General features: G+C 44.5%; 1 protein-coding gene across 5 annotated transcripts in view; it reads left to right on the forward strand.

Moving 5' to 3' along the window:
* Positions 1-167: 167 nt before the first annotated feature.
* LOC101854009 overlaps positions 168-13,576 on the forward strand; it is a 21,132-nt gene continuing 7,723 nt past the window's right edge. Inside the window, exons 1-3 of one of the 5 annotated variants that reach the window (XM_005095347.3) lie at positions 168-344; positions 5,557-7,908; positions 10,630-13,238. In XM_005095347.3, the coding sequence (XP_005095404.1) occupies positions 5,682-7,908; positions 10,630-13,238 (4,836 nt within the window). In that variant the 5' untranslated portion in view covers positions 168-344; positions 5,557-5,681. The other 4 variants (XM_005095348.3, XM_035968973.1, XM_035968972.1 and 1 more) reach the window with 4 other exon arrangements.

A 13,576-nucleotide genomic window follows, 5' to 3' on the forward strand; every position in this document is an offset into this window, starting at 1 on the left:
CCCATAAAAAAAAACCCATCGTGATGTTAATGTAGCTTAGGCTACACGAATCTTACAAACAAACCGCTGAAACAGAAGGTTTGTTGTTGAGGCCCAGGCCCAGGCTAAATAGGCTACTAAATAATATTCTTCGCGCCACCTAGCGAAACAGAGTTCATTGCCCCTGCTCTGCCTCCTCCTCACGTCAGTCCCCAGTCTCGTCTGCTCTCTCTCTCTGGCAGAGACTCTGCCACTGCCCCAATCATCCCAGTGAAAACATGGCGCAGCATGATCAGCGATGGCCGAAACGTTGGATACAGTGTGGAAATTTCAATTGTATCGCAATTTAAATACAGTTCGACAATGTGAGTAGTTTATTCAGCCTACCCAGTTACCCTTCTTTATGCACCGCACGTTTATTTCTCTCTCATGGGTTTCGTTTATGTGTATTCTGTCTTCTTTTCTGTGTCGGGAGTCGGGGGATTGTCGAAAACCCAACGATGAATAGTTTTTCCGATAATCAAGCCTGGTCCTGTGTGTAGGACACAGTATCCGAGCGTGCGCGCAGTGGATAAAACACACACCGGCAGGCACAGCTGGTCTTGTTCTCGACGCAACTGGTTGGCTTTGTGAAGAGATCACTGGAGAGGTAAACTGAAGTGAGCGTCGTTCTGTACTCCTATTAGAGTAAAAACCTTAGTTTCTACGACGGGCAGTGACGAGGTGCACAGTCGCAGGATGGGGACACTCGGGGCTTGGGAAGTTGACAATGAACCGTGTCAGTACTGTCAGTTGTCAGCAGTGACAGCAGTAGAACTGCTGCACAATAAAGGTTATAATAGGCTTTATTTGCTGGGCCACATTAATTTCTTTTAGTCATTGATTGATTTCTCCGACATTTTGGGGCATAAAGATGATAATTTTTATAAAAATTTGAAATTAGATCTCTATCAGACCAGACCATCAATGATTTATTTATAGAGGCACCTGCCATCCATGTAGATCTCTATCATTATCATCATGTGTGCATGATTGATTGTAGAAAAATAGTTTGCATAGATCTAGACCTAGTCTAGATCTTAGGGCCTACAATCTAGATTTCTAGGCCTATTTGTCGGAGGGTGTTCTGCATAGGGAGGGTGGCTGACCAACATCACTCTAAAGAGGGGACATTTTGAGTGGGTCCAGGTGTACAAAAAGGAAGTGGTAAGTGGTTAATTCTTACCCGGGGTGAAAATAAATCATGTTTGTGTCTGGAGGCAGGGTTGTCAGTTTAGAGCCAAATCCCAGAAATTTGGCTCTTTTGGGTCACGTCTGGCCCGGAGAATTTCATTTGGCTGTCTCTGGCTCTTTTTTGGCTCCAAACTCCAAATGTTCAAGAAGATCGGGAAAGTTCGTAGAGTACCTCTCGGGGCGGTGCCATTGACTACTGAATGTCTTTATGCCATTCCCAAAGGGGGGACATTTCTCGTTCATGTACAGTAGAATTGTAAATGGGCTGATTCATCAATGTCACGCTCATAACTGTGCCTGATCTACAACAGGGAACTGCTGCTTTTTCTTTCCTAATCCTTACTATTGTCATTTTTCCTCTACTGCTTTTGTATTTTGTCACCTTCTTACAAGTGACCCGCTATTTCCGGGGTGCCTTGATAGTCGAAGCAGACTTTATGCTGTTGAAGCAAGAGAGGTGAGCAGAGTAAATCTGATTCCCTGTAAGGATTTCTCTGTTGTCATCCACCTCTTGGCGCAGTTGTAAGCGCCGTAAAACCTCTACTAAAACTAAAAACTAAAAAGTTCGTAGAGGCAAGAAAAAAAGAAAAAGAGAATAAAAGAAAAAAAAACAAAAGTGAAGAAAAGAGCTTGGATTGCTTATAATAGATCTAGTTAACACGATTTAACGCCCTCGCCCATTTAGTCTGAATAGTTTACAACCTTTCTACTGGTGTTTAGTGTGTAAACAACGAATGGTCCGGCCGGTCCCACATCCCGCGTAGTAGTCTCAATATAATTATTTTTTACTGGAGAGGCGAAAAATGTTTTTACATTATTCTATTTGTTGCTCATTCAAGATTTAATTTAGCAAAGATGGTCATTTTATATATATATATATCTGTTTCAAAAGTCTGTTTGCACATCGTAATTTTCCATCCCCTATCCCGACTTTAATTCTGTAAGAGTAAGAGCGCTCCTTCATCTCATGGGATTCACCATTGAACACTTGAAGCAGGCTGAACTATTGCATTAAAAGAATATTATATCTACATCACTGTTGATGTCCAGGGGGGTGGGGGTGAGAATAGCGGGTCATGAGTTATTTTCACCAGGGGTGAGAATATAGTTGGCCATACAAAAAAAAAGTTTGGTTTAGTATTTTGCAAAAATAATATTTTGTGGCTGTAGCAGGGGAGACCCCCCCCCTCCTTTTGTTGACATTTTATTGTTTTTGCATCCCCCCCTCCTCCTTCCAAAACGGAAGTCCGATATATTCTCAATAGTCAACAGAAGAAGGTAAAGGACTTAATAAAAACATGTTTGATGACAACTAGACCATAGCACTTTATCATATTCAACTAAAGATACACACACACACACACAGTCATCCCACACACACACACACACACACACACACACACACACACACACACACACACACACGCACACGCACACACACACACACAGAGTCATCCCATTTCTTAAAACAACTGTTTAGTTTAGTTTTAGTAAGAGTTTTACGGTTCTTCCAACACAATATGGTCATATAAGTGCCGAAGATTATATATATGTGTTACAGTACAGTACTAGAAAGTCTTGTAACAAACACAAAAGAGGAGAAAAGAGACAAGGACGATATATATGTTTGACAGGAAAGAAGGAGCAAACCACTCCAGAGAACCTGCCTACCACCCACAACAGCTGTGTGGATTATAGAATGTTTCATTTTGCCTGTAGCTGCCTTTTCCGCCATTTACATTCATTTGGGAGTGAGGTTGACACCTTTCTAGATGAATAAGTATCAATCCGTTCACTTTTTTCACACCCTGTGTATGTAAATTGTGTGTGTGTGCGTGTGTATGTTTATATTTATGTGTGCGCGTGTGAATGTGTTTTTGGATCTAGAATCTAGATTAGATCATATTGTTAGAGAAAATGTTTTTATTGAATCGGAAAGATTTTTTAAAGAAAATATGTTTACAGCAGTTTTATCCTTAAGAAAAAGAATATATGACATATTTCATGACCATATTAGGAATTTAGGCCTGCAGGGTTCCACTGAACCGGAAAATCGGGATAAAACCAGGAATTTCAATTTCAGATTTTCCTATCAAGAAATCACCATGAAAATGAATGAAAACGAAAATAAACGAGAGAAAGCCTGGATATCAAAGTGCTGCCCACAATTATGCATGGCAGAATCATTAAGGTTTTAAAACTGTTATAAAAATTATTTTCAATTTTACGAAAATACAATCTTAACACTTCCACTCCAACCCCCCCCCCCCCCCCCCCCCGATTCCGATTTAAAAAAATGTTATTTAGATTTATTAGGAAAAGTCAGATCCCAACAGTCTACGTCATTATAGTGTCATGTGCAGCTAAATAACACTGTCTGTGCCGTGAGCCCCAGTAGTGGCCCAGTAACAATTTGCCTTTAGAAAAACATTGCTAGAAGTAGGTCAATATTAGTTTGGCCAGGTGTTAAAGAATTCTTGCGCCTATGCGTTGTAGGTGAAAAAAAAAAGCAAACAACAAAAAACGATTAAGTTTGAAACTTGAAGCAATTAATTGCGATAATAAAGTAAACCCCCCCCCCCCCCCCCCCCTCTTTTTTTCTCTTCAAACTGGACAATGAGGAGCCAGCCGAGACCTTTCATCACGCCTTTGTTTATTTTACACTTATCCTATACTATAACTTAGTATAACCCCTATCGTTGACACTCACACACCAGGAAAAGGGACTGTCCAAGGCCATGTCACAATTTTATCTTGCATTCTTCATTTTTTCTTCTTAGCTCTGTATCTGTCATCTATTTCTTAAAAAATCACTTTGAAATGGTTACAAAATCCATGAGGAAACCAGGAAAAGCCTGAGAAATTTTTTTCCGTAATGAGTGGGAACCCTGAATTTAATGGTTGACCTTTCAGGGGAGTGATGGTTTGAGGTACTGGATTGCTGGGGGAGGTGATGGTAAAAGAGTTGAATTATTGATAAATGCATTTCGTTTTTGTCAGTCCAGTAGCCCATTGGCTCTCATGCTCTTCAGTCCTTTACCATGCTTTGGGATAATATGTGTCGCGACGCGGTGGAATCGGGCTCTCGTCAATTTTTAGGCATGTAGAGTTATTTGTCCCCCCTGGGGTGGGGCCACTGACTTGAAGTGTCTTTAGGCCATTCCCAAAGGGGGGACATTTCTCGTTCTTATGAACATTAGAATTATAAATGGGCTGATTCAACAATGTCATGCTCATAACTGTGCCTGAACTACAACAGGGAACTGCTGCTTTTTCTTTCCTAATCCTTACTATCGTAATTTTCCTCTACTTCTTTTGTATGTTTGTCACACTCTTGTGACCCGCTATTTCCGGGGTTGCCTTGAAAGTCAAAACAGACTTTGTGCTGTTAAAGCAAGAGAGGTGAGCAGAGTAAGCCTGATTCCCTGTAAAGACTTTTCATTTGACATCCACCCCTGGGCGCTCATAAGATCTTATGCAGTTGCGAGCGCCGTAAGACCTCAACTAAATTTTTAAAAAAGAGTTATTTGTATCATCTGAAAGCTTGTTCACTAGTCTTGCTTTGGATGAAAAAAATATCTATTTATCTTGAATAGAAGTCAAGATATTTGCGAATGGAGGTGGTGGGGGTCACCTGGTTTCATAGGTAAAATGAGTGAGAAAATGGCAGCCAAAGAAGAATTATTTGCTTAGCTTTAGAGTCAGTGGAAATTGAAAATTTAAATTTTTTGTGCCTTCAATCGTTTTTCAGTAAAATCCACCTAGGAATGTGTTCTTTAATAGGCATGAAAGGTGTTGAGCCAAATAACGAAAATTGTATAAATAATATAAAAATTCACAAACCTGTGGAAAAATGCCAGTTTCTTCACTTTGATTTTTTTGACGAGCGCCTGATTTCACCACATGCGTCGCATATTATTTTTTAAATTGTTATTATTGTCATCTATTATTGCTGCTATGATAACTGCACTGTGATTGCATATAGTAAAAAAGAGGGTGGGGTATCAAATGCAGTGTTTAGTATTTTGTATTGGGGAAAAAAGTTTGTTTCCTGTTTTTAATACATCATGAAAGTTCAGCGAGACCTGGTCGGTCATTTGCTTGCTTCAAAATCTTGACTTGCTTCGTGCAGTCTGAACAGTTTTTGACTGCCCTTTGAAGTGTTGTGGTTAGGCTCTTTGACAATGCATGCATGCAGAAGTTATGAGTATGATTCCCGTTACAAGATTTAAAAAACCCCAAATGTATCTCTACATTTTGTATTTTTCTTTCACTATCCCCTTTAGATATTATATAGATCTATATCTGTTCAAATTTTTTCAATCTTTTCCTTTTATTCCCCAGATGAGCTAAACTGAACCAGTGTTTTGTGCCCAGGGTCTTGTTGCCTGTTTTGTGTTTTGCACCCAGCTGTTGCCTCCGAGTCGTGCAGTGCCTGTGTTGTTGTCACAGGTGTTGACTGTTTGAGCATGAGGTCTAAATCGGCTGTGGGTCCTGCCAAAGGCGTGGGCAAGCGGCAAGCGACAAGTGGGAAATGCTTTCCCGTCCTGCGGAGAACGAAGCTGGAACGGGGCAGTCTTGTGAAAGCAAAGTCCTCATTGTGTCGAGAAAAGTCTCCTACAAAACAAGCGAAAACTCCTGTATGCGGGGAGAAGTCACCAGCGAGGCAAACTAAGTCTCCACTGCGAGGGGAGAAAGCATCGGCAAGACAAGTGAAGTCTCCAGCAAGTAGGGAGAAATCACCAGCAAAGCAAGGCAAGTCACCAGTATGTGTGGAGAAGTCATTAACAAAACAATGCAAGTCTCCAGTACGAGGGGAGAAGTCATCAACGAAACAAGTAAAGTCACCAGCAACAAGGGAGAAGTCACCAGAGAAACAAGGCAAATCTCAAGTGGGTATGGAGAAGTCACCAGCAAAACAAGGCAAATCACAAGGTGGTAGGGAGAAATCACCAGGGAAACAAGTCAAATCTCCAGCTTTTACTGAGAAGTCACCACCAAAACATGCCAAGTCTTCTGCCTCTGCGTCTACCCCCACAGGCAGTTTCTCAGACAGTGGTGCCTCTTCATCTGAGTCTTCTAAATGTGGGCGGGCGAAATCAGTTGTCAAGGGAAAAGCTTCCCCAGGAGATACTTCTCGTCCAGGATTGGCTAGTCTCAAGAAAAATGGAGTGGCAAGCAAAAGTCTGGGTAAAGCGAAAAATATTGTTAAAAATAAGAAGGCGTCAAAGCCCATGTCAAAGTCTGCCCAGAACTTCAAGGAGTCTATAGATCTATGGGTCATCGCCACTATAGGGAAAAGGGAAGCCAGCTTGAATGCCAGCACAAAAGTGAATATTTTGTATGAGAGTCAGACAGCAGCTCGAGGTGCTGTAAAATCTCCTCCAAAGTCTACAGAGAAAACTGGAATGAAAGCGTCTGCTAAAAGCCAAGAGAAAGGGGAGAGAAAAATAGACAAAAGCAGCAGTACAGCAGGGTCAGCTATTCAGAAGACTGCCAGTGGTAAAGCAAAGGCAGACCAGACCAGCAAAGCAAAGGGGAAGAAGGATGGATTAAAGTCGAGAGAGAAGTCCAAAAAGGCAGCAACAGTGCAATCAGAACAGTCTAGAAAAAGAAAAAGTCCCCATTATAAAATTTTCAGGGATGCTCCGGTACCCAAGTGCAGGAAAATGTCTACGAGTAGCGGCAAAGCCAAGGGGAAATCGGGGAAATCGACTGCAGGGAAGAGGTCAGCCAGCTTGGTCCATGGGGCAGAAAATATAATTGAGAAATCTCCGCGCCAGGCCAGTTTGATAGCCAAAGCCATGATAGCCATGGAGCAAGAGGAGGAGGCGGTACAGGATTCTGCCGCACGAGCCACTAGCTATGACTGGACAGAGACCCGTGTGGTGTCGCACAGTGAGTGTCGTCGACTGCGTTGGGTGACTGGACTCGGACAGTCCACCAGTGACCTGGGAGGGCGAGGAACGGAAGCAAGCGTGGGCGGAGGCTCAGAGAGCGCCGAGTCCAGGTCTGTGGATGCAGTGAGTGAGGTCAAAGGTGGTGAGTCAGAAAAGCCAGAAAGCCTGGAGCAGGAGTCTCTACAGAGCACACTGCTCAAAACACTGCATCATATTGGAGATGCACGCTTGTTGACAGAATACTTCCGTGCCCAGAGAGAAGATTTCCAGGGCCCTGTTGATATTGAGGAGTGTTCCACACCGGAGGTCCAGAAAACAGCAGCACCAGCTAAGAAAAAGTTGGAAAACCCAGTGGTAGAAAAAGCTGAAAAGGTGCTGGAAAAACTGACCAGTTGCTCCCCTGCTAAACCAGAGCCATGTCGAGTTGACACACCGATTCCCCAGTTTCCTGTTGGCCAAAGGACCAGCCACATGACCAGTTTCATCCACCAGCCCATCGCACAGACGGTGTACCCCCCACAGCACACCCACCAGCTGCCCATCAAAGTGACACCCTATGCACCCAGCGCTGCCTACCTGTATCAGTATGCTGTAGACCGCCAGCAGAATGTGTTTCTTCCTCCAAGCCCCTCCCCGGTTCCTTATGCTGTCAGCAGCGGGGATGTCTCTCAGCGACAGTATTCCTCCTTCTCTCTCAACCACATGGGCAGCTTGAGTTTTGGCAGACGGGGTGTGAACCCCTACCCCCCAAGCCCGAGTTATAGCACTTCGATACACCTGCCAGTGCAGCCTGTGGGTAAGTACAGGTTTGTGGTCAAGTTATGATTGTGTAAAGCAGTTCAGATTTTAGGTCTAGTGCTGTTTGAAAGACAAGTCTCATGTTGAAGTTAAGGTCTTGTGTAGATTGAAAGAGCAGAGTTATTGTTAGTGCAGGTTGTAAGACATCACTTGTTAGACTTATCTAGGGTGGTCAGGTTTTTCTAGAGTAAAGACGGGTAGATAGTGGCGTTGGTAGTCTAGTGGTTAGGCTACTGGGCGGGTAATCATGAAGTTACTGAAAAAGTTTAAAATGTGTCCCTCGCGCTCATATGACCTTATGCAGTTGCGACGGCCGTAAAAACAATTACCCCCCAAAAATTTTTAAAAAATCATAAAGTTACTTTTTTTGTTCTATTCCTAGTAAATATCCTCACGATTTACTGCATAGAAGCAGAGTGTTGGAGACCTGATTGTCTCAGTCACCATCATGGTGGTCTTCATCTTCATTATTTATATTATTACAATGTTTTAGACCTTTTGGCAGTACAGAAATGTATAGCTAGTGGATGGAGGACACCACTGCAGGGCTGCCCAGCTTTTCAAATTTGGCAGAATCGATACAATTAGAAATTTTTTACAAACAGAAATACGGTCGTAATTCCCCTAATTCCGATTTTTGAAAATCCATTTGCTGTTCTGCTACCCCAACCCATCAACACCTTCCTGGCTTATAAAGAAGAAAAACAGTCAGGCTTTGACAGTGTACTTCACATGCAGCTAACTTTCAACACCCTCTGCACATTTAACCTTTGTAGTCACTCAGTGCCACTTTGCCCTTTTAGAGAGAAAAACAGTAGTAAGGCAAACATTAGGTTAACGAGGTGTTGAAAAATTCTTACCCTTTTGTTTTTGGCTGTCCCAGTGGTTTTTCCGTTATCAATCTTTGTTAAAATTAACAGAATCGCATAATTTCACATTTTTGGGCTCAGTTTGCATAATTTCAGAATTTTTTTTGCATAAAACCGCGGGGACAGGCTTTTGGGTGACAGCATAGGCCAATGAGAGAATTAAAAAAAACAACCCAACAAATAACACAGATCACTGTTTCAAACTCTAAGGTACACCACGGCAGCAGCCAACAGTCAAAAAAGTCAGTTTTGGTATCCAAAGCAGATTTTTCGATTTTGGACTATTTTAGTGACGCATTGGAAATATTTTCAAGTGTCTAAAACATTTATAAAGTGCTCACATATGCCTTGTTTTTTTAACATTGTGTCGTAATAGACCGGTAGGAATTAGGTTTTTTAAAAGTTTTCTCAAAACTATGATTTTCTTAGGGGGGGGGGTCACCTGTGCAGAGATGTTTCTGAAAGTACACGTTACAGCTCAATCCCACTTTGCATGACTGTTTCTAGATAATGTGTTTGCAACATACTAAAAGATTATTGTGATGTTGTAATAAGTTTTCTGTCAGTGTAAAAAAAATTGACAGTATCACTCTGATTTGTGATCATTTTTTTTGTCGAAGTATCATATATGACACTAAAAGGACAGTTACAAGAGAAGTATGAGAGTTAGGGAAGTAAATCTTTAGTAGGTTGCAGTTTGTATATACACAAACCCTGAGTGATAATATCAAAACTGTATCTATTCAATCTTTTTCAGATCCTTGCACACAATTTGCGCGAATTTTGGTCTGTCGAACCCTTTGCATCTAAAAAATTAAAAAAATTAACAGTGAAATCATATAGGGATAGTGTGTTTTTGTTTCTTGACCCATATTGGTTTTTGGGAATCCCAGTATACTTAATTTTGAGCTCAAACAAAAATTTTCACTTCAGCTGTACCTAGTTCCCCTTAAAACAATTAGCTGCGAACGTGACATGGATCGGAGACTTGTAACATATTCTGTTGTTCAGAAGGTTTCTTTTGTTTACTTTAACCTCTCCCCTCCCCCCGTTTTTTTGGGTTTAAAAACGATACTTCACAATAATGAGCTAGCCAAGACTTCTCTCATCACACCTTTTTTTACATTACAGTTATCTTGAACCTGCAATGTCTTAGACAACCCCCTCCGGGGCGGTTCTACTGACTGAAGTGTCTTTAGGCCATTCCCAAAGGGGAGGACTTAAACATGTTCTTATGCACAGTAGAATTGTAAATGGGCTGATTCGTCAATGTCATGCTCATAACTAACTGCCTGAACTGCCACAGGAAACTGCTGCTTTTTCTTTCCTCATCCTTACTATCGTCATTTTTCCCTCTACTTCTTTTGTATGTTTTTCACCCTCTTGTGAACCACTTTTTCTGGGGTGCCTTGATAGTTGAAGCAGACTTTGTGCTGTTGAAGCTAGAGAGGTGAACGGAGAAAGCCCGATTCCCTGTAAAGACTTCTCTGTTGACATCCACCCCTTGGCACTCATATGACTTTATGCAGTTGCGAGCGCCGTAAAACCTCTACTAAAACTGACTGTTGTAGACACCCATGTGAAAAGGCCATATTACAAATTTTAAAGCCAGATTACTAAGTTTTTATTTGTGCTGCTGATTACTGAGACATGCTGGTGGATGGGCAACCTTGCACTGGTAGGTTCCTCTTCTGTTCTTTCCCTCTACTTTCATAAGATCGTGCCTGACTGTCTGCCTGTTTTGCTCTATCTTTGCTCTGAATGAGCGTTGCTATATTGATTTTTATATCTCCTTATTCAAACAAACAAACAAGAAATATCTAATATTTTTATTTTGTATGTGTCCTCAGCAGGCTTTACCGTGCCTTCATACTACCCGAGCTGTCTAACTGCTGTCGGTCAACAGAGTCTATCAGGCGTGTCTAACACACCACTGGCACAGCAGAACCTATCTGGCATGTCGAATGTATCGCTGGCTCAACAGAACCTCTCTGGCATGTCCAATCTTCCCCTGGCACAACAAAACCTGTCTAGCGGCATGTCTGGCATGGCTCTGGCACAACAGAACCTGTCTGGAGGTGTGTCTGGTGTAGCTCTGGGCCAGCAACAGTTTCCCATGCTCCAGTCCTCAGTGGTCCCCGGCCACCAGTATGTCCAGGACATGGCCAGGTTGGGGGGCTTCACGGCCGGCTATGGACAGCATCAACAAATGAATCCCCTGGTCCAGGATAACTCCTGTATGCCCCCTCCATCTGCACCTCCACCACCCTCACCTCACAGGCAAGCAGCTGGCAGTCAAGGCGTTCAGCCTACCCCTGTCCGACCCCGCCCAGTAGCACACAGACCTGCTCCATCCTTGTCTGAAATCAGGAGCCCGGAGGCTCAGAGACCCATGAATCCTGTGGCTGCCGCTGAGCCCCTGGCAAAGTTGCGGGCTCTTGACTTGTCAGCGGGACGCAGAAACTCTGTTGTCCACAGTGGGGGTAGTTTTGTGGGATGTCAGCCTGCAGTGGGAGTACGCAACCCTCTGTCACATTCTGGGCACGAAGAGGTGGAGAGTAAAGCGTTTGTGTTCTCCTCTCCCCCTGCAGCCAAGCGCAGGATGATGATGTGCAAGCTAGAGGAGGATGGGACCAGCAGTGATTCTCTCTGTAAGGCAATGGGTAAGAGTGTGCCACAGCGCGGGGCTGGCGGAAACGCTGGCCAGGTAAATGCATCTGTGTCGTCGGGTATGTTGTCCAGTGTTTCTTCCAGCGTGTCGGACGTGCTGCACAGTGCCCACAGCACAGTCTACCAGCAGGACCAAGGGGCTTCTGTGGTGCCGCATGTTGAAGACGCCCACCACACCCCCACCCCCTCGACCAGTACACACATGCTGGATGGAAGAAGCAATGAGACCTTGACCTTTAAGTATTCAGTGTCTTCAATCCTTGACATGCCGAGCCAGAAAATCAAGTCAGAGCCCCAAATAGGCCGTGTAGGGCATGTTATGTTGTCATCATCCCAGAAGGGCCAGGCCGGGCCATTTGTGACGTCGTCGTCCCATGTGGGCCGTGTGGGGCCAGTTGTGACATCATCACCTCACATGGGCCGTGTGGGGCCAGTTGTGACATCACCACCCCACATGGGCCGTGTGGGGCCAGTTGTGACATCACCACCCCACATGGGCCGTGTGGGGCCAGTTGTGACATCACCCCACATTGGGACATCATCACCCCACATGGGCCGTGTGGGGCCAGTTGTGACATCATCACCCCACATTGGGACATCATCACCCCACATGGGCCGTGTGGGGCCAGTTGTGATATCATCACCCCACATGGGTCGTCATGTGGGGCCGGTTGTGACATCACCACCCCATATGGGCCGTGTGGGGCCAGTTGTGACATCATCACCCCACATGGGTCGTGTGGGGCCAGAAGTGTCGTCATCACCTCAAATGGGCCAGGTATTGCCTGCTGTGTCATTGTCACCACAAATGGGCCATGTTGGGTCGACTGTGTCATCAACACCTCAGACTGGCCATGTGGGGCCAGTTGCAGCGTCATCTCCCCAAATGAGTCGGGTCGGGCCTGATGTGGCGTCATTGTCGTCTGGTGACTCTGGATCCTCTTCACTTGTCCTGGATAGCTCTGTTTCTGCTGGCTTTACACCTGGTAGCTTGTCTGGTTCCAGCAAAGAAAGAGAAGTTTGTCGTAAGGAGACAATAGTAACGACAGAGGATAAAGAAGCCCCAGGGGCACGTGGGGAAGGGGCGGGCAGAAAAGACATGCCGCAAGCTAGTAATGTGATTGTGATCGAGGACAGTGATGATACTTCAGATGATGAGCCGTTGGCCAATCTGGTGAAGATGAAATGTGGAGATGAAGGCAACGACAGCAAAAGTGAGACCACTGTCTCTACAGTGAAGGGTCCGCAAAAGAACAACAAAGAGAAGACTAAAAGTCGACTGGACAGAGCAATAGAAGACAAGACTACTGTGGCTGGTGGAAAGTCCAGTCTTTCCAGAGGGAAGGGGGCTGTCAAAAAGGCTGAGAAAACGGACAACAAAAGAGTGGGTGCTGCAGCTTTGGCTGTGGCTGACACAGGGGAGAAGACTGGCCGAGCTGGTGTCAAAGCCAAACCAGACTGTTCCCGGGTAGTCTTGAAGCCTCAACTTAATGTCAACCACAGCAATAGCAGCAATAGCAACGTCATCAACAACAACAACAATAACAACAACAACAACAACAGTGCAAAATCAGGCAAGTTGCCGCAGTCATTACTCGAGGGCTCAAAGGCTGCTGGGAAAGAAACAAAGGCTAAAAGTAGTGTGAAGAAATCTGCCAAAGTTCAGGGCACTGGGAAGAAGTGCAGACCGGAGACACAGGTGTGCCCGAGTCCCAGCAAGACGTCCCTGGCACATGGCTGGAGCTGGCTGGGGGAGGGGGAACTGAAGGCAATACCCAAGTTGACGATGGTGAGTGCTTGCATTTTTGTTTTGGGGAATGGGATGGGAGGGAGGGCTATACCCAAGTTGACACGCTCAGTTTTTGTGTTTGTGTGTTTGGTTTGGTGGGGGATGAGGGGTGTATGTGTGATTGTGGTTTAGAGAGGGGGGAGGGGGGGGGGGGAGAGACTGAGAAGACAATGCCCAAGTTGACATGGTCAATTTTTGTGTTTGTGTGTTTGGTTTTGTGAATGGTGTATGTGTGATTGTGGTTTGGAGAGAGGGGGAGACTGAGAAGGCAATACCCAAATTGACATCAGTTTTTGTGTTTGGTTGGGGGGTATGTGTGTGTTTGTGGTTTTGGGGGG

The sequence above is a fragment of the Aplysia californica genome, unplaced genomic scaffold (genome assembly GCF_000002075.1).
Source record: "Aplysia californica isolate F4 #8 unplaced genomic scaffold, AplCal3.0 scaffold00102, whole genome shotgun sequence".
NCBI classification, from domain to species: Eukaryota; Metazoa; Mollusca; class Gastropoda; order Aplysiida; family Aplysiidae; genus Aplysia; species Aplysia californica.